Source organism: Echiichthys vipera, assembly GCF_963691815.1.
Source record: "Echiichthys vipera genome assembly, chromosome: 18".
Taxonomy (NCBI): domain Eukaryota; kingdom Metazoa; phylum Chordata; class Actinopteri; order Perciformes; family Trachinidae; genus Echiichthys; species Echiichthys vipera.
Window position 1 is genome coordinate 16,054,877 of NC_139843.1, and position 20,900 is coordinate 16,075,776.

At 39.5% G+C, this 20,900-nt stretch overlaps 3 protein-coding genes across 3 annotated transcripts; 2 read left to right on the forward strand and 1 right to left on the reverse strand.

Moving 5' to 3' along the window:
* Positions 1–917: 917 nt before the first annotated feature.
* LOC310960580 (NHP2-like protein 1) lies at positions 918–2,528 on the forward strand. The gene is made up of 3 exons (XM_083932306.1): positions 918–1,094; positions 1,275–1,395; positions 2,051–2,528. Exons 1-3 carry the CDS (start codon positions 1,092–1,094, stop codon positions 2,311–2,313), a joined length of 387 nt encoding a protein of 128 aa, XP_083788432.1. The 5' UTR covers positions 918–1,091; the 3' UTR covers positions 2,314–2,528.
* A 7,199-nt stretch (positions 2,529–9,727) lies between these two features.
* Positions 9,728–13,517, forward strand: LOC310960575 (ketimine reductase mu-crystallin-like; the record flags this gene model as incomplete). Its single annotated transcript, XM_083932301.1, has 8 exons — positions 9,728–9,894; positions 11,739–11,889; positions 12,167–12,229; positions 12,328–12,429; positions 12,741–12,924; positions 13,021–13,142; positions 13,259–13,343; positions 13,444–13,517. 8 exons carry the CDS (start codon positions 9,728–9,730, stop codon positions 13,515–13,517), a joined length of 948 nt encoding a protein of 315 aa, XP_083788427.1.
* Positions 13,518–14,618: 1,101 nt separating this feature from the next.
* On the reverse strand, positions 14,619–19,892 carry LOC310960577 (ras-related C3 botulinum toxin substrate 1-like). Its single transcript, XM_083932303.1, has 6 exons — positions 19,625–19,892; positions 18,073–18,144; positions 17,803–17,920; positions 17,242–17,304; positions 16,461–16,620; positions 14,619–15,924 (listed from the first exon to the last, which is right to left on the reverse strand). Exons 1-6 carry the CDS (start codon positions 19,657–19,659, stop codon positions 15,794–15,796), a joined length of 579 nt encoding a protein of 192 aa, XP_083788429.1. The 5' UTR covers positions 19,660–19,892; the 3' UTR covers positions 14,619–15,793.
* Positions 19,893–20,900: the final 1,008 nt, after the last annotated feature.

A 20,900-nucleotide genomic window follows, 5' to 3' on the forward strand; every position in this document is an offset into this window, starting at 1 on the left:
AAAACAAAAGTCTCCCTTTCTGTTTTCCATAAATAATGTGTGAAGGATTACCATTAAAGCAATGCACCAATAACGAAACTGTAAATAGTTAAACTTTAAAGCATTATTTAATATATCAGTCATGTGTTGTTTTACGGTTTTAATATTATATTTTCATTCATCTTTCTGCAATGTTATTCTTTACTTTATTGCTATTCTTCTGTATTGTGCTGTTCACTGCCCCTGCGGTTTTAAGGGGGATTAGAGCCAGTTAGTGTAAATAAGGCACAGTAAGTATCGAGCAACAAGTATTGATGTGTTCACATAGGCCTATGTAGAAAATACAAATGTAGAACTGTATTTAAGCAAATGTTTAGTATTGTTAAATGTCTTGCTAGTTTAAATAGCCTTTGTATTCAAAATCATTTTTATATCCGAATTTGTATATTTTATTCTTATTATTTTTGCATCCATCCATAAGCTAAACCCACAAATCAATTACATTTACAACTATTTAATAATAACATGGAGAGCAATAATATATCCAACACAATGATTTGGCTCAACAAATACCCTCCTTTTATATTTTTAAAGATGTAGATTTTAAATCATAAATTACGTCTATGCTAAACATAAAACTAAAAGAATAATAAATAGGTAAAAAGTATTAGATTAATTAGGCATTTAAGATTTACCCCAGTTTGTTTTTGTTATTCTTCATTCCTTTGTCTATGTTTTACCCTTTGTACATTTTAATCAATGTAATTATTGTTTCTACATTTACAAATACATTTTTTGGTATTGTGTTTAACTCTGGAACGTGTAAGAAAAGTAATGTTTATATTGAATCTTTTCAATAAAATTTAAAAAAAGCACTTCCGGTCGTTTTCCGCTGTTGTACCCAGTGCGCATGTGCGGTACCGCACACGTGTGGTGAACGTTTGGACGGGCTGCATGCAACAGAGCTTAGAGAGTTCGTAGTGCAACAAACATAACTTTAAGAAAAAACAACCTATCTTTTGTCTTGTTGGCGTTTGTGGCCCAAGTGTGAGACAATAACCTCCGTGAAGCATTTCGCCGAGAGGGCCGAAATACCAGAAGAACTATTTACAATGGTGAGTGTGAACTAACAGGCTAACACACGAGCTAAGTATGTGGCTAACGTTAGCGCAAGTAGCGAGGCTGTAAAACGAGCTAAACTTTAACTCAGAACACCCTCCTGTTGTTGACTCAATGTACTGCTGATATTCCCGTGGTTAACGTGGTTTTATTTTGTGTTGTGTGCCATAAATCAGACCGAAGCCCAAGTGAACCCGAAGGCCTACCCGCTGGCCGACGCCACGCTGTCCAAGACCATCCTGGACCTGGTGCAGCAAGCCTCAAACTACAAACAGCTGAGGAAGGGGGCCAATGAAGGTGAGGAAAAGCTACATCCAAACACGCGTGTATATGTAGTATGTTGGTTCAGAGGTCAGTTAATGCAACATCAGAGAAGTGTGTACAGCGTGGTCTTTGTCAGGTCAACAACGAACACGGCTGAGATTCTTGAGCTTCTCAAATGTGTGCATTCAAAACATCCTAACCTGGAAAATTAACTTTGCTGTACGTATTTATTAAAGCACTGCTATCCTTTTGGAGCTGCAATGATTAGTCTGTTTTATTATTACTACTTAATTGTGGAAAAAGTTTAACTTGCAGTTAACAGTGATTGCAGACTATTAACACTTTAAGAGTCTGGAAATATGTGATTTAGTAACCTTTAAAAGTTGGAAGAATCCTTCAAATATTTGAGGCAGCTTCTCAAATATGAGGATGTGCTTCTTCATATATATTTTATGATAAATTAAATGCGTTTTTGAGCTACTGGTTGAATAAAACAAGCACTTTAAGGACTTTGAACTCTAGGACGTTGTGATGGACTGTCTATAAAATAAAGTAAATGCTCATATCTCAGAATCATTTCTAAAACAATAGGCTGCTAGTGTGCAGCTACCAAAACAGTTATTAAAGTAACGATTTAACTGCGATTATGTAAATGCATTGTACTAACTGTGATCTGCTTCTTCTCCAGCCACTAAAACCCTGAACAGAGGCATCTCTGAGTTTATCGTGATGGCTGCTGATGCTGAACCACTGGAGATCATCCTCCACCTGCCACTGCTCTGTGAGGACAAGAACGTCCCGTACGTGTTTGTCCGGTCCAAGCAGGCCCTGGGCCGGGCCTGCGGAGTGTCACGTCCCGTCATCGCTACCTCAGTCACCATAAAGGAGGGGTCTCAGCTCAAGCCGCAGATTCAGTCTGTTCAATTGGCTATTGAGAGACTGCTCGTCTGATTTTGTTGCGCTGTTGTGACAAAAAAAACCCTTGGTAAAAAGGGGGAGACAAATTCCAGATGGAAAATTATTTTGTCATCAGTTTGATTTAAAAAAAGTTGTAATGCAAGACAAGAACTGTTTCTTTTTTACTTCTTATGACAGTGTGTCTACTAAAATGTATCAGTTTACCAAGGCATCAGCTGATTCATAATAAATGTTTTTATTTAAACCTGGTTTTGTTCGTTTCAGTGTTTCATGTTGTGTGGAAAAGGCAAATGCTCTTCATGGTATGGGGGAGATCAGACCAGCCCTGAGGATATAAACACGTTTGCCCCCTGAACGGTTCTATTGACTTCATTTGGGGAGTGGGTTATCTTTCATAGTCTTTGAGGGCGACAAATCTATTCCTTCTAAGTACTGTTAAATTTTATGTAATAAAGTTATTGCTAACACTTTAGAGTAAAACGTTTTTAGGCGCACTCACAATGTCCTTCCGCACCGCGGCTTTAGGGTACTTGCCCCCTCTCCCCCCGCCGGCCAGCCAGTTTGTACTCACACTACCTGGGCCTCACCCAAATGCTTCTTGCCTGTCCATACGTCATCACGCCGTAACACGTCACACGCATTGATGACATTTTCGTGATGCGTCGCTTTGTTTACAAATCTTTCCATAGACCTCGGAGTTTTTGTGCGTCTTGTCGACTGTTTTTGAATATTTTCATCGACCAAATCTGCAGTAAACACTCCACCTCCGCATCACACCAACATGAACCTTTCACCACCATTGTTGTTGTTAAATGTCCGCGCATGGTCCATCCTTCTATTTTCTATGTCCCAACAGGGGCACATAAATTACGTCAGAACCATCGTAGGCCCCCTGCTCGTACACATGCTCGTACATGTGCAAACAGGCTCTACAAAAGCCCAACTCTCTGACGGGCCGCAGTTATGCGCGGAGCGGGTGCACTCACACTGCTCAAACGCACTAGGCTTTAGCTGAAAAAACGGTTTTGGCCCGGTGCAGAAGGACAGTGTGAGGACGCACTCACACTTCCTTCTGTAGTGCGTTTGAGCAGTGTGAGTGCACCCGTTCCGCGCATAACTGCGGACAGCGGGCCATCCACGCTTGAAAGAGGTGGGCTTTTGTAGAGCCGTTTGCACATGTATGAGCACGAGCCCTACGGTGGTAGCGGTATGTGCGCCTGTTCGGACATAGAAAATAGAAGGACGGACAGTGCGCGGACATTTAACAACAACAACAATGGCGGTGAAAGGTTCATGTTGGTGTGATGCGGAGGTGGAGTGTTTACTGCAGATTTGGTCGGATGAAAAGATTCAAAAACAGTCGACAAGACGCACAAAAACTCTGAGGTCTGTGGAAAAATTTGTAAACAAAGCCACACACACACGATCAATGCGTGTGATGTGTTAAGGCATGATGACGCATGGACTGCAAGAAGCATTGGCCGAGGCCCTGGCAGTGTGAGTACAAACGGGGCTGGGGCGCGGGGGGGAGAGGGAGGGGGGACAAGTACCCTTAAGCCCGGGGCGCGGTGCGGAAGGACAGTGTGAGTGCGCCTTCACACTGGTCAAACGCACTAGGCTTGTTGTAATAAACGTCTCCAAATAACTTTTTCATTTCATTTTGTAATAAAGCCGCATTTTGTAATAAATTTTGCCGCATTATGTAATAAGTTATTACATTTTGAGAAGATTATTACAAAATGCACTTGGAACTTTTTTATTTTCTAGGAAATGTAATAACATGGCGCATTACGTAATAATTCTAAAGCATTGTTTATTTGTTAATTGTATTTTATTTTACTTTAAAGTATTTGTAAAAGTTAGGCCTATTATTAGTATCACTGTATTAGCCTAGTAGCAGTGCTTAGAAATTACAATCACAGTTCACTATTCAAAGGTTGCATTAGCAGAGAATATTCTGTAAATTCCAGATTTTTTTTTTATTGGATACCAAAACCACATCAAGAATAGTTATAAACATCCAACAAACCTTAATATGCTTCTTATAATACAGAACAAAACTCTGGGTATCAAAATTTAGTCCATTCGTAAACATTAACATATGCACATACAAAATAGAAACGCTGATGAATAGGTAAAGAACAGCTTTATTTATGCATTTAAAGAACCTTTCAACAACAATAAATGCATCCAACACACGCAGGCTTGTGGCCAATTTAAAATAATAATGAACCAATGAATATAAGTTCTACCTTAAACAACGTAAGTGTCTTCTGCTTGTTTAGAGAGCTGCTATGACCAGCAAATGTCTCCACTAAGATTCATTTTAAACAAATATGAAATTGCCTCAAAAGGCTAAACAAACAACAAAACTTCTATTTCCAAAATATATCCGTAATTTCAAATTGTCCATGTCTAATATGTCTAATTACCAGCCGAGCCATAAACCACTTAGAATGTTTCCCAAACAGCTCCTTGAGTTTTAATGCCACACCACCAAAGCGCCCTGCTGCTTTGTACAACCTTTGTACACTAATTGTGTGCTTTCCAATGACGTCCAACCCAAGGCTTTGGCTTAGTGTTTCCCTAGATAGATTGATGGATGGAATCGATCTGCAATGTCTTTGAAATGTTGAGACACTCATGTCATCCTCAAGGGTCATTTTGATAATAGACATTTCAGTTGGTAGGACAGGCTGAACAGGGGGTGTAGTCAGAACAGGGTCCTCAGGCTCATCAGGCTGGATAGGTGGGTCAGACTCATCTGGTGAGGCAGGCTGCAGTGGTGAAAGTGTGTTGTTGTCATATAACTGTCCTGCTTGAGCATCCAAAACATGCTCTATAAATGGTGTGACTGGTCCGTCCAAACTCAGATAATGTTCTCCATGCCCCTCTGCCACATGACCAAGTACTAGCACTGGATTGTTGTGACAATATATGTTTCACTCTGATACAATAGTTGAGGCATTGATTCCCAGAGAGGAAATTACAAGAAACTGGACCTGGAAAATTTCAGATGCTCTTTGCAATGTAATGTGGTCACCATAGGTTCCAGTTCGGGCCATTCTTTCCAAGTATCCATCCCAGTCGTTGCCCTTGACAAAGTTGAACAAGATTGTTCCATTTCCATTGTATGGATAATTCCTGAGGTCTTGGACAATTTCATCTCTTGAGCTTTCTGGTGATCTAAATATTCCAAGTGTGGATAGCTGGTCAGCCATGGCTGCAAACTGACAATTTCCATCTGGGTCAGGGTCATAGCGAATGCTTAACTCCATGGACATAAATTCCTCTAGTCTCTGTGTGTGTGTGTGTACTGAAACAAAAGTGGGTTTAGGCCTCTCTTTGATGGTGCTGTCTTGGGATTTTTGGCAGCCGGTAAGCACTAGTTATATCCGACACGAAGAACCATTTTTGTGTTTGTCGGAGGGTCTTTGGGTCCCTAAAACTCACTTTGTATTTTGAGAGCTTTCGATTTTTTTTCACAATTGTACCGCGCCTTACGTGAGACTTTTTGGAGACTCGATGGGCACCATCCCTCATTCTGACCAAAACAGCGTCCTTAACATTGTAGTGTTGTGATAGGTTTTGTTTGAATGCACGCTTGATCATTAGTTTAGCACAGTGCTCAGAGGCCTTCCGTGCCATTCTTCTCACCCTTTTTCGTTTAGTATCAAATTTTTCTCAATGTCTCAAGGATGGTAAAGTTGAATGTTGATTCCTCACAGACTCCTTACGAACAGAAGATGGAGAACCGCATAAAGGATGCCTTATGCTGTTGCTTTTTCTTCCATAGTATACTTCAAATGGAGACCTCCAGCCTAACACTTCTTTAAGATCCTCATTTAGCACTCTTGAATATACAGGTAGGTGCTTGACCCAGTTAACTCTGTTCCGTTGAAATTTCACCAGATCATGCATGATCTTCTTTCTTAGCCACCTATGTTTCCTCTCAATCTTTCCTTGGCTTTGTGGATGATATGCTGAACTTTCAATTATTTTCACTTGCAGAGATGTCATTAGAATTTTCACTGCCCCTTTAAACTCAGTCCCTTTGTCACGTTGTAACACTTTGGGTGGTCCATGTTCACGATAAATCTTGTTAAGGTGTTTGGCAATTTCAACACTACTTTTTCTTTTCAATGGTTTCAGCCACATGTAACGACTGAACACATCCATCACTGTGAGAATTCAAGATTCACGATGCAAGATTCAAGAATCTTTATTTATCCTGAGGGAAATGATTGTGCAACAGTTTCAATACAAAGGTGGGAAAGGATCAGAGTAACAATAAGCATAAACATAAATCAAATCAAAATAAAGCTAACGTAAAATAAATCAAACAATTAACTTAGTGTGACAGAGTGCAACAGACATTGTGGTTAAGCGTAGGTACATACGATATACAACAATACGCAGCGTGCAGTTTAGCAGCAGATTGAAATAAAATAAGTACAAACTAAATAAGTGAGAAGGAGCGATAAGTGATAACAGTGTTAAAAATGTAGCAGCATTTCTGACTGAACAATGGCAGAGTGAAGTGTAGCAGCCTTTCTTACTGAAGTAAGTAAGTTACAGTAAAGTGCAGTACAGTGTAGCAGCATTTCCTACAGAACTAGGTTACAGTTAAGCACAGTAAGTGTAGCAGTAGTAAGTTACAGTACCACAAAATAAAGTGATGTAGTGGTGGTATAAAGTGACGGTATAAAGCCTGACCATAACTAATTTTCCTTTTTCCCATGTCCAATAGGTCAATTTGGTGTCGATCTTGCACTTCTTTGGCTTGAATGGTCATCAAAGGGGGCTTATTCAGAAACTTTGCATTTTGAAGTTGGTGCCACTCAGTTTTGTTCAAGATTTCCTGCACCAGTCTTTCACTTATGCCACCATGATGCATTTTCAGTCGTTTGCTCAACTCTCTTGCTCCAGAACCCTTAGTATCATCTAGACCCTTTTTAACAACACAATCAACATAAGACTGTAGCATGACTGGCTTGCCGGCACACAGCAGTGTCTGCCACCAAGGCATTTTGTTGAATTCTTGTGCGTTCAGAAACTGGAACATGAAACTCTCCTCTCAACTTGCGAACTATGACATTGTACATTTCCTCGGTCATTGCTTGCTTTTGTCCATGGCCTACAATGAGCCCCAGCAGGGTGCAGGTCAGGGTTATAATTAGCAGACCTACAAGGGTGACAAAAGAGGGGAAATGTTTAACTCCCAAAACTGAACTGCATTTTGTGCCTATTTTTTTTGCACTTTTATTTTATTTGTGGAATTTAATTTCAAGTACTAAAATATTTTATCTTGAATTAATATTCAAGAAGGTATTTTAATTATTACAATTTTGATAACCCACCACCACCTGTGGCATCACAGTAATTCAAATTGCTTTATGAATGTTGATCTTATGTTATAGCCCTAGATTTGTCTCAATAAGGGATGCTATCATTAAAGAGGACACTGCTTTTGTAGGAATACTGAAAAACAAGGTTTTAACAAATGTATTGTTTTCACATCTGTTATAACATTTTTAGCCTTTTAATAGCTATTTCGATGCTTACTATTTATGACTGTGTTCCAAAAATGTATGAATTATTAATATTAATTTCCCAAAAGGCTGTAACTTGAAACTGGTAAGAGATAAAATGATGCTGTAAATGAGATAAACCTTAACCACAACCCTAAGTTTGTGATGGGAGTATTCTATAATCTAATTTGCATATTATGACATTCATTGTGATCTGGGATGTGTTGTTTAAATGATCACTTTATTTTTTGAGCAGTGAGCAGTTTTGTGTGTGTGTGTGTGTGTGTGTGTGTGTGTGTGTGTGTGTGTGTGTGTGTGTGTGTGTGTGTGTGTGTAGTTTTTTGCACATGCACAGTTATCCTTCAAATGTGTTATTACCTGTCGGTCATTAAAAGTTATTAACTTTTAATATGTATTTAGAGGCATAGATTTCAGTTTTACTTTACAAACTGTTTTTAATGCAGTGAGCATTACTTGGACAATGCAGGTTTAAATTCAGTCATATCATTTCTTATCAAGGGCAAAACATCTACATAACTTTAGATCAACTGCAAAATGTCTTTATACTTCCATATATTCAATTACACAGATAATATTTGACACAGTTTTTTCATACCTGGCATCATGTTGAACTCTGTTGGCTGTCTCAATTAAGCATGCAAGCAGTGCATGATCTTTGTAGAACTGATGCAGCAGCCAATCAGATTACAGCCCGCCCTCCCCTCCCCCGGCTGAGTGACAGACGATGTAGAGCTTTGAATTTGGCCACAAGTTATTGGCCTATATAATTCAAAACGTGTTCTGTCATACATAGATTTATTGGGCTACATAGCTCTAAGGGAAAGTGCATAAAAAGCAACAAAAAGTCACTCTTGTATAAATGCATTGTTTAACAAACAACAATAATAGGTACTATTACATAATGCGCCATGTTATTACATTTCCTAGAGAATAAAAAAGTTGCAAGTGCATTTTGTAATAATCTTCTCAAAATGTAATAACTTATTACATAATGCGGCAAAATGTATTACAAAATGCGTTGGGGCATGTTGAGCCGCATTTTGTAATAAAGGTGCCAAGCGGTTGAAGATGAGATGAGATGAGATGAGATGAAATGAGATGAGATGAGATGAGATGAGATGAGATGAAATGAGATGAGATGAGATGATGAGATGAGATGAGATGAGATGAAATGAGATGATGAGATGAAATGAGATGAGATGAGATGAGATGAGATGATGAGATGAGATGAGATGAGATGAGATGAGATGAGATGAAATGAGATGAGATGAGATGAGATGAGATGAGATGAGATGAGATGAAATGAAATGAGATGAGATGAGATGAGATGAGATGAGATGAGATGAGATGAGATGAGATGAGATGAGATGAGATGAAATGAGATGAGATGAGATGAGATGTAAGAGTCTACACTAGATAATGCCTTCATTCAAATGTATTATTAGAATTAGAATTAAGGGTAAAAGTAGGTTTTAATTATTCAGAAAAAAGACGGATGAGTCATGACTGATACTTTACTATATATGAAAGTATTATTCGTAATACTGGTAAGCAGCGTTTTACTGTTGTAGCGGGTTCATAGCTGGAGGGAGTCAGCGGTCTAACATCCTCCAAAGGGTTAACAATAAATCTGTAGGGTTATGAGATGTTTATGCCATAATCCCTATGCAAGGAAAGATGAAAAGTTCTGCTTCACACACATTTCTTTTTATTTTATTTTAATATTTATAAATCTTACTTGGGAATAAACTTTGACAGCCGCCCGCTCAGCGCGACCCGGAGTACACAGAAATCCTACACTTTCACTGCGGCTCTTGAACGCAGCTCGGATCCACAGTCAGCGCTGTGAACTGTGTGGACCAGTCACTCCACTGAAACTCATCAGAAGTGAAGCCATGGCCGGGCCTCCTGTTGTCATATGGGAGCATGAAGTGGCGCGTCTGCTACATTACAGAGAGCTGCTGCCCCGTCTGGAGGAAGCTCTGGGGAAATTCTCCAGGCGAGACAGCGCAGAGGTGGTCCAGCCTGTGCGCAGCATACTGCCCCTGCAGAAACACAACGGGTAAGCCTGCTGCACTTTACACCATATTTAAAGCAACATGTGGGAACTTTGGGATATTTACTTTTCATGTAGAAATATATTGGCAGTGTTAAATGCTAAATATTAGAGGTTGAATATGGAGAACTCTCAGGTTGCCAGGTTGGTCGGACCCGGTGTTGTGCGTGTTCAGCATCCATGCCCCATATTTAAAGCAACATGTGGGAACTTTGGGATATTTACTTTTTTCATGTAGAAATATAATGGCAGTGTTAAATGCTAAATATTAGAGGTTGAATATGGAGAACTCTCAGGTTGCCAGGTTGGTCCGACCCGGTGTTGTGCGTATTCAGCATCCCTGCCGTGAAATGCACCCCCTCGCATTATAGGTGATATTCTGGATCAGAAGGCTGATGTTTCCAACTATAGGAGTAGCTTATATGTATACAGGAATATATATTTACATACAGGTAACCCACAACAGTCAGAACATTGGTTACTTACAGTCTTTAAACTATTTTAAAGAGTTTAAAGTCACAAACTTGGATAATAGAGAACACAAAACAGCACCTTTTTGCATGTTCTGTGGAAATAAACTGCAGCCATAATTACAAAATGAATTCAATGGATCTTTTGAGCAAGTATATAGAAATATAATCCCAGCTTTTCTTGCAGTTCATAGGTTCAAAAGTGTGTTTTTAATGCGGTTACCTGTATATAAACTACCCCTATAGGTGGAAACAACAGCCTTCTGATCCAGAATATCACCTATAATGCGAGGGGGAGCATTTCACGGCAGGGGTGCTGAATATGGCACAACACGGGCCCAGTAGCTTACAGGAGACAGGAGTTTGTTTGAGTCTGTTTGAATGTTCCCCTCTGGCAAATCTCACCATATAAAACAAGTATTTCAAAGGAGTTAGACTGACAGTTACCATAATTAAACATGAAAGTTAGTTTAATGATCAAGGAGAAACGTAGCCATGTGGGCGCCCGTTTTAATGCTGTTGAACTCCTTTATCTCAGTCCATGGAGTGACTGCTTGGCCTTTATTGACTCTGGTTTTTGCCCGTCTCCGGATCCCTCAGCTGCTGGGACAAATAAGCAGCTGCAGGGTTGGCAAACTCCATTTCACCCAGTGCCATTCTACAGTAGCTGCACCTAACAACAGACAACCCTGGCAACCCGCAATGCTGGACGCTACTGGCTGCTACGATGTAAACATAACGTGACAGAAAGTCATTGTCAAACCTGTAAAAAAATATTTAAGTATTAATTCAGGCTAAATAGATTTTCATTTCATTCTGTTCCCCTCAAAACGCTCCATGGGTGTATTTTTGTTTGTTAATATAGCTTTTGATGAAGATTCTACATATTCATCCTTTAAATCTAAAGGCTAAATGTTAGTGGGACAAGAAGAAACACGGGTGTGGGGAAAAATAACACATCAGAATTGCTTCATCAACCTTTTATTTTGGTACTTCCGCTGACTGGCAGTGTGAATTTGCACATAAGCTAAATATTAAGTTTCACTCGTGACATTTAGCATTTATCATTTAGTATTTTGACTTGATATTTAGATTTAACATGTGATATTAAGATTCAACATTTAATATTTAGCATTTAAATTTAGATTTAATAGTTAGATTTAACATTGACATTATATTTCCACAAGAGAAGTAAATATCACAAAGTTCACAAATATTGCTGTAAATTTGGTCAAAAGTGGCTTGAGAAATTTGCATCACTTTGTGGCGGAAGGTTGCTGTTTATATCAGCGTGTGCCACTTTACAATCAGCGTGCTAAATGCTTTAGACTGTGGTGGTAGGCCTATCAAAAACATTAACAAACTTCTTTACCTTTATAGCTTCATGGGATTGATGCCTACATACATGGAGAATGATGGAGTCCTGTGCACAAAGGTATTGTGTTTCTACAAGAGGGGGCAGGATTCAACTTTGCCACCTGTGCAAGCCACAGTGGTGCTGCTGGACCCGGAGTATGGGAATGTAAAGGCTGTGAGTAACACAAATTCATGTATAAATGACGTTGATGTAAGAAGAAACTGCAATAGGCCGGCTTCAGTAACTCTTCATTAAAACAACCAGCAGGCCGTATAGGTTTAAAGGGGTGATTCGCATTTTTTGAGGTGGGTTTGTAGGAGGGTATTATCCATATCAGTGTGTTACCTACAGTACATGGCAGCTAGTCCGCCCCCAGTTTTGAAAAAAATCTGAACTGGAGCTTATCAGGCTCATCCACACCGGGCAGTCATAGCATGTTTCCAACCTGCAGGTCATTGATGGAGAGGTGATCACATGCATGAGGACAGCTGCAGTCTCTGCCATCTCTGCTAAGGTATTCCCACTTTTTAAAAAATCAACTCGTGCCTGTTCTCTAATCTCACACTGTTGTTCTAACTTTGGGTCTGTCCTGCTTTGCCTTTGTCACTGCAGCTGCTGATGCGTCCTGAGGCAGAGGTGTTGGCCATCTTGGGGACCGGCAGACAGGCCTTGAGTCATTACAATGTCTTCACAGAAGTTTTTTCATTTAAAGAGGTAGAGTTACGACAGTTTCTTGTACGTGTATGAATAGCAAGAACAGAAGTTTAGGGAAATGAATGTTTGATAAGTGGGATGCTAGTCCCAACACAACATGTCATTGTTAGGTAGGATTATTGTATATACATACACATATATTGATATGAAAGTGCATTTCTAGCAATAAATCCTTAAACAGGGCATTTTACTTGCATTTATTAGCAATAATATTGACAACTAACTCATAACTGTTGAAATAAGTTTTGTGATTTAATAAAATATATGTACATAATGTTTGGTTTTTCACAAACCGTCACACTTCACCCCAGGTACGTGTGTGGAGCCGCACACGACAGGGAACGGAGAGGTTTTGCCGCTCTGTCAGCGGTCCAGTGACGGTATGCGTCTCAGCGGAGGAGGCGGTGAGGGGAGCAGACGCCATAGTGACGGTAACCAGATGCACAGAGCCGGTGCTCTTTGGTCAGTGGGTCAAACCAGGAGCCCATGTGGCTGGTGAGAAGAAGTAATTAACACACAAACAAAATGAAAGAGTAAATACGTGATGTATTTGAGTATTTCCCTCTGTGTTTCTCGTCTGTTGCTGAGCAGCGGTGGGAGCCTGCAGGCCAGACTGGCGGGAGGTGGACGACGTGTTGATGAAGGAGGCGGTGGTGTACGTTGACAGCAGGGATGGAGCAATGGCTGAGTCTGGTGACGTCATCCTCTCTGGGGTCAGTCTGCCATTTTGCTCTCTAACCGCCTCCATAACAGAACTGAAGTGTGTATCATTGGCTGCCTTTGTAGAATATGTGTAGAATAAAACCTGGTTGTGGATATCTTGTTTTAGGCGGAGGTGTTTGCGGAGCTCGGAGATGTTATTAATGGGATAAAACCTGCCCACAGAGAGAAGACAACTGTGTTCAAATCCCTTGGTAAGCAACACTTGATGTGTGCCACATTATGTAGAAAGTAGCCTATTTAATTTTTTCAATTCAACACATTAAAGACTCGTTTTGTTCTTTATAATAACAGGGATGGGGATCCAAGATGCAGTTTCTGCTCAGCTGGTATTTGAACAATGGAAAGCTAAAGCCGGCCAACCATGAAGTGGACATGTGTCAATCCTGACCTCCCTGTTTGACCTTTATGGAACACAAGCTGCTCCATATCGAGGCAATGTTACATTAATCAAAAAGTTTCTGTCCTAATAGATTTGAGCCTACTTCAGTTTATTCATCCTGGAAAAAAAGCCACTGCACATATAACCTGACCAACCTTTTAAAAATATTTAGCAATACAAATATTGCCATAGAGCTGTGTATTTAATGCAAAAACGGATTCATATAGTTTATCACCAGACATTTTAACTTTGAGTTTTAAGTCTGACGGCATGGAAATAGTAGGTTGAATTTAGCATGCTAATGCTAAGCTGGTATACTATACCTATACAATGTTCACCATGCTAGTTTAGCGTGTTAGCATGGTAACATTTACTTATTAGCCTAGGCAATACATTATGCAGTATATGTGGCATTGGTTTATGCTAATGTATGACTCTTGCATATTCTGGCCTATCTCTGTGACCTGTTCGTATTTCTTTAAATCAATCACAATCACCTTGGGCGGTGCTTAACAAACCCGATAGAGGGGATCGCAGAAGGGGGAAATAACTGACATCTAGCCACATGCTGGACTATACATGGAGTGTGTCAGACAGTTGCTACATAAAATACAAATAAACATTAAATAAAGACAACCTTTTATTTGCGACCAGCCTAAGGCGCAGCTGTGCAATAACCATGTTCTGTCTAATCAGCATCTTGACATGCCGAACCTGCCAAGTGGATGGAGTATCTCAGCAAAGAAGAAGTCTTGTGAAGTGAACATAGAATGAGAGGAATAGGTATTTTGTGTACATAGAAAAAAAATTGCGTTGTGTTATTTTTTGTTCAGTGTATATTAGCCCCCCTACGCGCCACCATCCTCGAACAAACATGGTGGATTGTTCTTTTGCATTTGAGGCTTTAATATTACTATACTAATTATATATTATATATTAATAACAAAAACAGGGGAAAAGTCATTATTTACAGTCTTAAATTTCCGCATGTTTTGAAATAAGATATAAATACAACAAAGCATTTTCAATGAATTTATTTGCTTAAAAACAAAAAATCACCATACTACTATGTGAAAATGAAACCACATTCAGCAACATAGTAAATCCAAGTGTGCACTTCAACTGCTCCATTGAAACACTGATAAAACAGGTCCAGATTTACAGCACCTTGCCATGCAATTTGATCACTGCTCATTTCAAAATAAAATGCATTTGCCGATTGCTCATATCAGACAACAAAGACATTAAAAACAGATACAACCTCTGTGTGCTAATACACTGGCTTGTAGACTTCATAAAACACAGTAAAAGATGTGGTCAAAATGAGCAAGGATTTGAAATGATGTGACCTTCACAGATTTGAGAATGAAGCAGCGCATCAATGGCTGCACTGCACCTTCACATGCCTGACAGTCAATACTGTGTGTGTTAACACATAGCGAGAGCGATGGCTTCATCTAGAAAGCTTTTAGGAACAAAACGACATCATAACCTGATAAATATCTAGCAGAACTGTGGTTTAAATGCTTATTAAATGTAGAGTTATGATTACTTTCATTAGCAGCTGCTACAACAATCATGTTATTTAAGGGTTCAACGTGACTGCATAATGGTCTCTTGTACAGGTTCAAACAAACGTAAAAAGAAGACATTTTAGTGTTCACGGAGAGACTACAAAGTGATGACTGAGTTATGGCAACATGTCAGTCTAGTCAGATGATGCATGTAAACAAAACGGTCCGTTAACCGCGGCTGACAAGAGACTGACAATGAAAAAAAAAAGAGGAGAAATTAGAGCTTCTAAAAAAAACAAACACATTTTCTTAAAGTAAAATTTCATCAAGGCAGCAGGAATCTTTTAGTGTGTAGGGAAAAGAGTGCAGTGCAGGACCTCCTTCTGTTATAGAGTTAAGTCTACGGTAATTTCATGATAAGATCACATTCAAGTAGTGTTTCTTCACAATGTCTGACAAAATGACATGGGTGTTTTTCATATAATCCTCCATCTTCCTCCTTAAAATCAACCCCAGTCACTTCATTCCTGTCGATTTGAAAGGACTAAACAGATGTAAAGCAAACCAGATCTGACAAATAAAAAACCTCAGCGCTGCTTAGACCGGCGAGGTTCCTTCAGATAAAAGTCTGATCTAGCACAGCTTCTATATAAGCAAGGACACAGGGGGGTGAACAGATATTTGGGGAAACCCAGCCATCATCTTCTTCCCTCTGAGTAGGTGAGTTCTGACTCCCTGTGGTTCTCCATTACAATATTCTGCACTTCCTCTTCCTCTTCTTGATGGGTGGGGGGCAAAGGACCGCTCTGATGGCTTCGTCAAACACTGTCTTAAGGCCGCGCTGCGTCAGAGCAGAGCACTCCAGATACTTCACTGAGCCTGGTGGGCAGAGGAGAGGAGAGCGGGAAAACAAGAGGAACAAGTCAGCAAACCACAATGCTTCTAGTCACGATGGGTATCGAATGAAATATAAAAAAAGGTATCAAATGAAGTACTACATCGGGTATAACTTTAAGCGTACTGGTATCGTAATTTTTTTCAAATAATAGCCACTCCTAATTATGGCTCCTCTTCACATCATTCTCCTAAATTGACACATTAATGGCATTTCCCTTCAACTCTGGCAGGTAAATATTACAGAACGTTAAATACAATGCAAAAGTCACCATGTAATAAAATCCAATTCATCAATAAAACTACATAAAACAATAATACTGGTAAACTAATCTGGCATCATGTTGCTGTATTTAAGATAGGTTAGTGATTTTAATGCCAAATAAACAACAAGCAGCGCAGAATTGCTGCTCGGAATAATTACATTTTTCAACAGTATTCCTTAAAAAAAGGGTCTTTCAATTTGAAACCTTAACAGACCTTAAAATCATTTAAAACGTATGTGTGGTGTTACAACTGACTTATTTCTTTCGCCATGGCCAAGCCCTGAGGGTAGATGATGGGGGAGAGTTTCTTCTCCTTGAGTTTTTCGATAGTGTCCTTGTCGTCTCTGAGGTCATGCTTGGTGCCCACCAGGATGATGGGCGTGTTGGGGCAATGGTGTCTCACCTCAGGGTACCACTGAGGGGGGAAGAGAGAGGTCGTGGGATGCAGACGGACGGTATGGCAGACAGTTTGGAAATCTCTAATCCAACTTCAACAAGATATGACTTTTGAGGAAGCATTCTCAGTCCTGCTGTTACAATGTTACTTTACCAACTCAACCCCAAATAATCCCCTGCTATTTTATAACCTCTGAAGTAGTTAAAAACATTTACATTTCCATAAAGAAATGCCACATACGCAAATCTGGATCATGTAAACAAAAGGACCATGGTTGTATCTGCAGACCAACACTGACAGTTGGTTTTTGCCTAGAAAAATGTTTTTTTAATGCTGCATCGCAACATATTATATCCTTTTCATAACATTTTGCATATTCTCATTACATTCAGCATTTTTATCTTGATTTATTTATGTGTTTTTTTTAACTCATTCCTTAAAGATTTCAATTCAAGTTTATTTGTGTTAGTTTCAGAGTTGTGCTTAAGTTGTCTAATGGCTAAATTCCCAGCTATGTCCCTCTTCTTCCTCCAAACACGGCAGCTCTGACCATTGAATTTCATGCAAAACGGTGAGTCTAAAATTACTATTGGTGGCAGATGTGACAAACTGCAGAGATAAAGAGCAGGTTGTTCTCACCTTGGCACGGACGTTTTCAAAGGAGGCTGGACTGACGAGCGAAAAGCAAATCAGGAACACATCCTGAGCAGGGAAAATGACAAACACCAAGTCATTAAATTAAATCAGCACCGTGGAGATGTTTCTGTTACGATAGGCACAAGAATAACCACAACCTAACGTTGAATTATTATTGCCTTAATAGACCCCGAATGTTGAGACATGAGGGTTCACAGTAGTACACAAATCTGTACTCTGTTGATTAACTACACACTGACTCCCACTTTAAGCTCCCTGTGAGTCTTTGGCACAGAGGCAAGTTTGTTGTCAGGACAAAGAGTGCAAACAAGAGCTCCCTTTCACTTCCTCCAGATAGTGTATAGGTACTATGGATACGAGGCTCTACCCTGCGGAGTGCAAAGACTCTGTCTAAAGCATTACAGGCCAGTGAATAACTTCAAATCAATGCTGGCAAAGTGAAGACAGTGTTGGTGCAAACATTGTCTGGCTGATACTAGTCTGTGCACGGCTGTGGTCTGAGACAAGCAGTTGTTTCTGCTGTGTATGAATGCGTATACGTACTGTCTGTGGGTAGGACAGAGGCCTGAGCCTGTCGTAGTCCTCCTGCCCTGCTGTATCCCACAGGCCCAGGTTCACGGGTTTACCATCAACCATCACATTGGCAGAGTAGTTGTCAAAACTGTAGGAAGGGAGATGGAGATTGAAGATTAAAGTTTTATCTTAATGTACAATACACTGAAGAGATACATTTGCGCATACATGTGTGTAGATTTCTCGATTTCCGTCCGTCTCCGCCTGCTCATGAGAGGCGTGTCTTTGTGTGTCACTTACACTGTGGGGATATACTCTCCGGGGAAAGCATTGGTTGTGTAGCTGATGAGCAGGCATGTTTTACCCACAGCCCTGGGATTAGAAAGGAGAGCGGGGAAGGAGAGGAGAAAAGATGGACAGAGAAAATACAATGATGAAAACTCAGGATTGCTGCTTGATTTATTTGCACAATAGTTACAATATATACTTTAGTGACATTAAGGTAACAGCTGGTTTAAACAGTTCCCTCTGTAAAACATTAGAAAGTTAGCTGTGATTTTAGCGACATTTGTTCTGGATTGCAAATTTTAACAGTGACTGTTGTGTTCGATATCTTTCAAGTGAACATCTACTTCAAATACTCTGCTGTAATGATGAGTGCACTTTCTCTCCAGGGGGATGATGCTGACAACAAAGTGGTGTGAATGTGTATGAAAGAAGAACATGAAAGAAGGTAGTTATATTAAATGTTGTTTGTATGATTTTATGAATTGTGTGAATTTGTGTTCATACAAAGAAAGTGAAATAGGGGGCTGAATGACTTCATAATTAAGATTTCTTTGTCCCTGGCACACAAGGGGGAATCAATTACAGAAAACACAAATTAATCAAAACAGAAAAAGATCAAGCTTTCAAAAACGTTAAATTAAAAAAATGATTTGGTCCTACAGAATCGGGATGAGAGGTATGCTTACTAATTTTGATATTTCATACAATAAAAAAGAAAAGGACTAAAATTTTCAAAGGCCTTAAGATTGATTTGACTTGATTTAAATTTGATTTCAAACAACATACAGAAAATAATATTACACAACTAGAGAGCTTAGAGCTACATGGATAACATATACATATTTATATGACATAATACATTTGTTATTTATCTTTTAACGTGTCCAAAAAGGAGTGGGAAGAAGAATACTTCCATAATCCATTGTTAGTTAGTTAACAGCTTTCTCTGTCATACATTTTTTTAAATTTCTGTATTATAATTATTATTTATTTTCCCAAACTCCCAATTGTTTTAACTTTACTTAACAAGTATCTTACTAAATAAAATATATTAAGTGGCTGTATGATTGCAAAGTGTGCACAATAGATTATATTAGTTCAATACAAGAACATCTACACAGGGCGAGCTGTCAGTCTGCAATTTCTACTTTTTATTTTATTTTTCACTTGAGAATTCTTAATTTCGTTAGCTTAACAATTCATGCATGTAATAATAAATAGTAATAATACGGTATATATTAAAAGATAAAATAATAAAATCAACACATTTACAGCTATCAGTTATCCGTCGTCATGGCAGCCTGCGTCACGTGTAATAACCGCCGCGCGGTGCCCGGTTCAGTCACACCTAACCGGAGCATGCAGTTAAATCTGTCTGACCCAGCTGGACCGGGCAGCAGGAGGCACAACAACAGCTGTCGCTCCTCTCGGTTATCTGAGGCTCGTTAGCCGCTTGACAACTGTTGCTAACTGGGTCAACGAAAACAAACTATGTGTGACTTTTAACCGTCAAGTTGAGATATTTTACGGGTCAAAGTAAGGACACAAAGACGGTTAAACTCACCCGTCCCCCACTACCACACACTTAATGGCCTGCATCGGACGCCTCTCTCGTCACCGCCGCTCGGGCTCAGTTAGCTGTTAGCTTAGCGAGCTAACGGCAGCTAAAATAAAACCAGTCCGGTGTCGCTTAAATTAAGTACAACGTGAACAAAGTGAGAGAGCCTCGACCTGCGGTCCAGAAAAAAAGTTGATAAATGTTGTCGTTAGAGAAATGAACCGGCTTGTCTTCCCTTCTCGGCAACACCCCGGTGAAACTCCAAAGTTGTAATCCCGGCAGCAGGCAACACCCAGGAAAAACTGGAGAATGAGGGAAAACGCCCACAGTGTGGAAGCTGCAGCGCCCAGGTCCCTGCAGTCATATCCGGTGAGAGAGGACGGTCAAACACTGCCATCTACCGGTCACAGCAGCACCGAGACACCGACTGAACCATCAACAACATCGAGGTTAGGCATCTAGTTTGTTAGGTACACTGATGGAAGAAATGCTCATATTTTCCCTATTCTCCCTAACTTAATGCCTTTTATTACAGATAATGTTCACATTAGTGGTGGTGGTGTGAGTGAGCCGGATGACCTCAGGCATTAACTACAGTTTTTTTGTTTTTTAAACAAACTTTATTGTCAACAATATTATATTACAACATAAATGCCAGTACAGGGAGGATTTTTACAATGTGCACATAAATATATAGATTACAATTTTTTCATTCTATTAGTAAATAACCAACTGAAATCACCTGTCAGTGTTGTCTATAGCGTTCTTCAAGATATGAGAAGTCTTTATGAGGCATGACCTGTCAGGTGTGATGGAAATCTCAGGCCTATCACGTTTCATTCATTATCTATCATGTTCATTATCTCGCTATGAACTATGGACTGTTCAGGGCTTCTGTACAACATTGTGGAAATACTAAAAACCTTATTTTTGTAAGATACAATACAGTAGAAAAGCCCATATATTAAAGTATAATTATTTCACAAACCAGTTCGAGCCCCAAAGTTTTATGTACTTTTATTTCCAAGACTTAAGTATATTTAATACCAGAAAACTACCTTTGGTACTTAAGTACAGTAAACATCCAAATCTTTAAGATTTTTACTCTAGTTATATTCTAAAAGGTAACTTAACTTCTACCAAAGTCATTTTCTGGTAAGGTACTTCTACTTGAACTCAAGTATTGCTTTGTACTTTATACAAGACCTCTGAATGTAGTAGAGTAGAAGCATAAAGCAGAAAAATGGAAAATATCAAGTAAAGAACTAGTATCCCACACTTG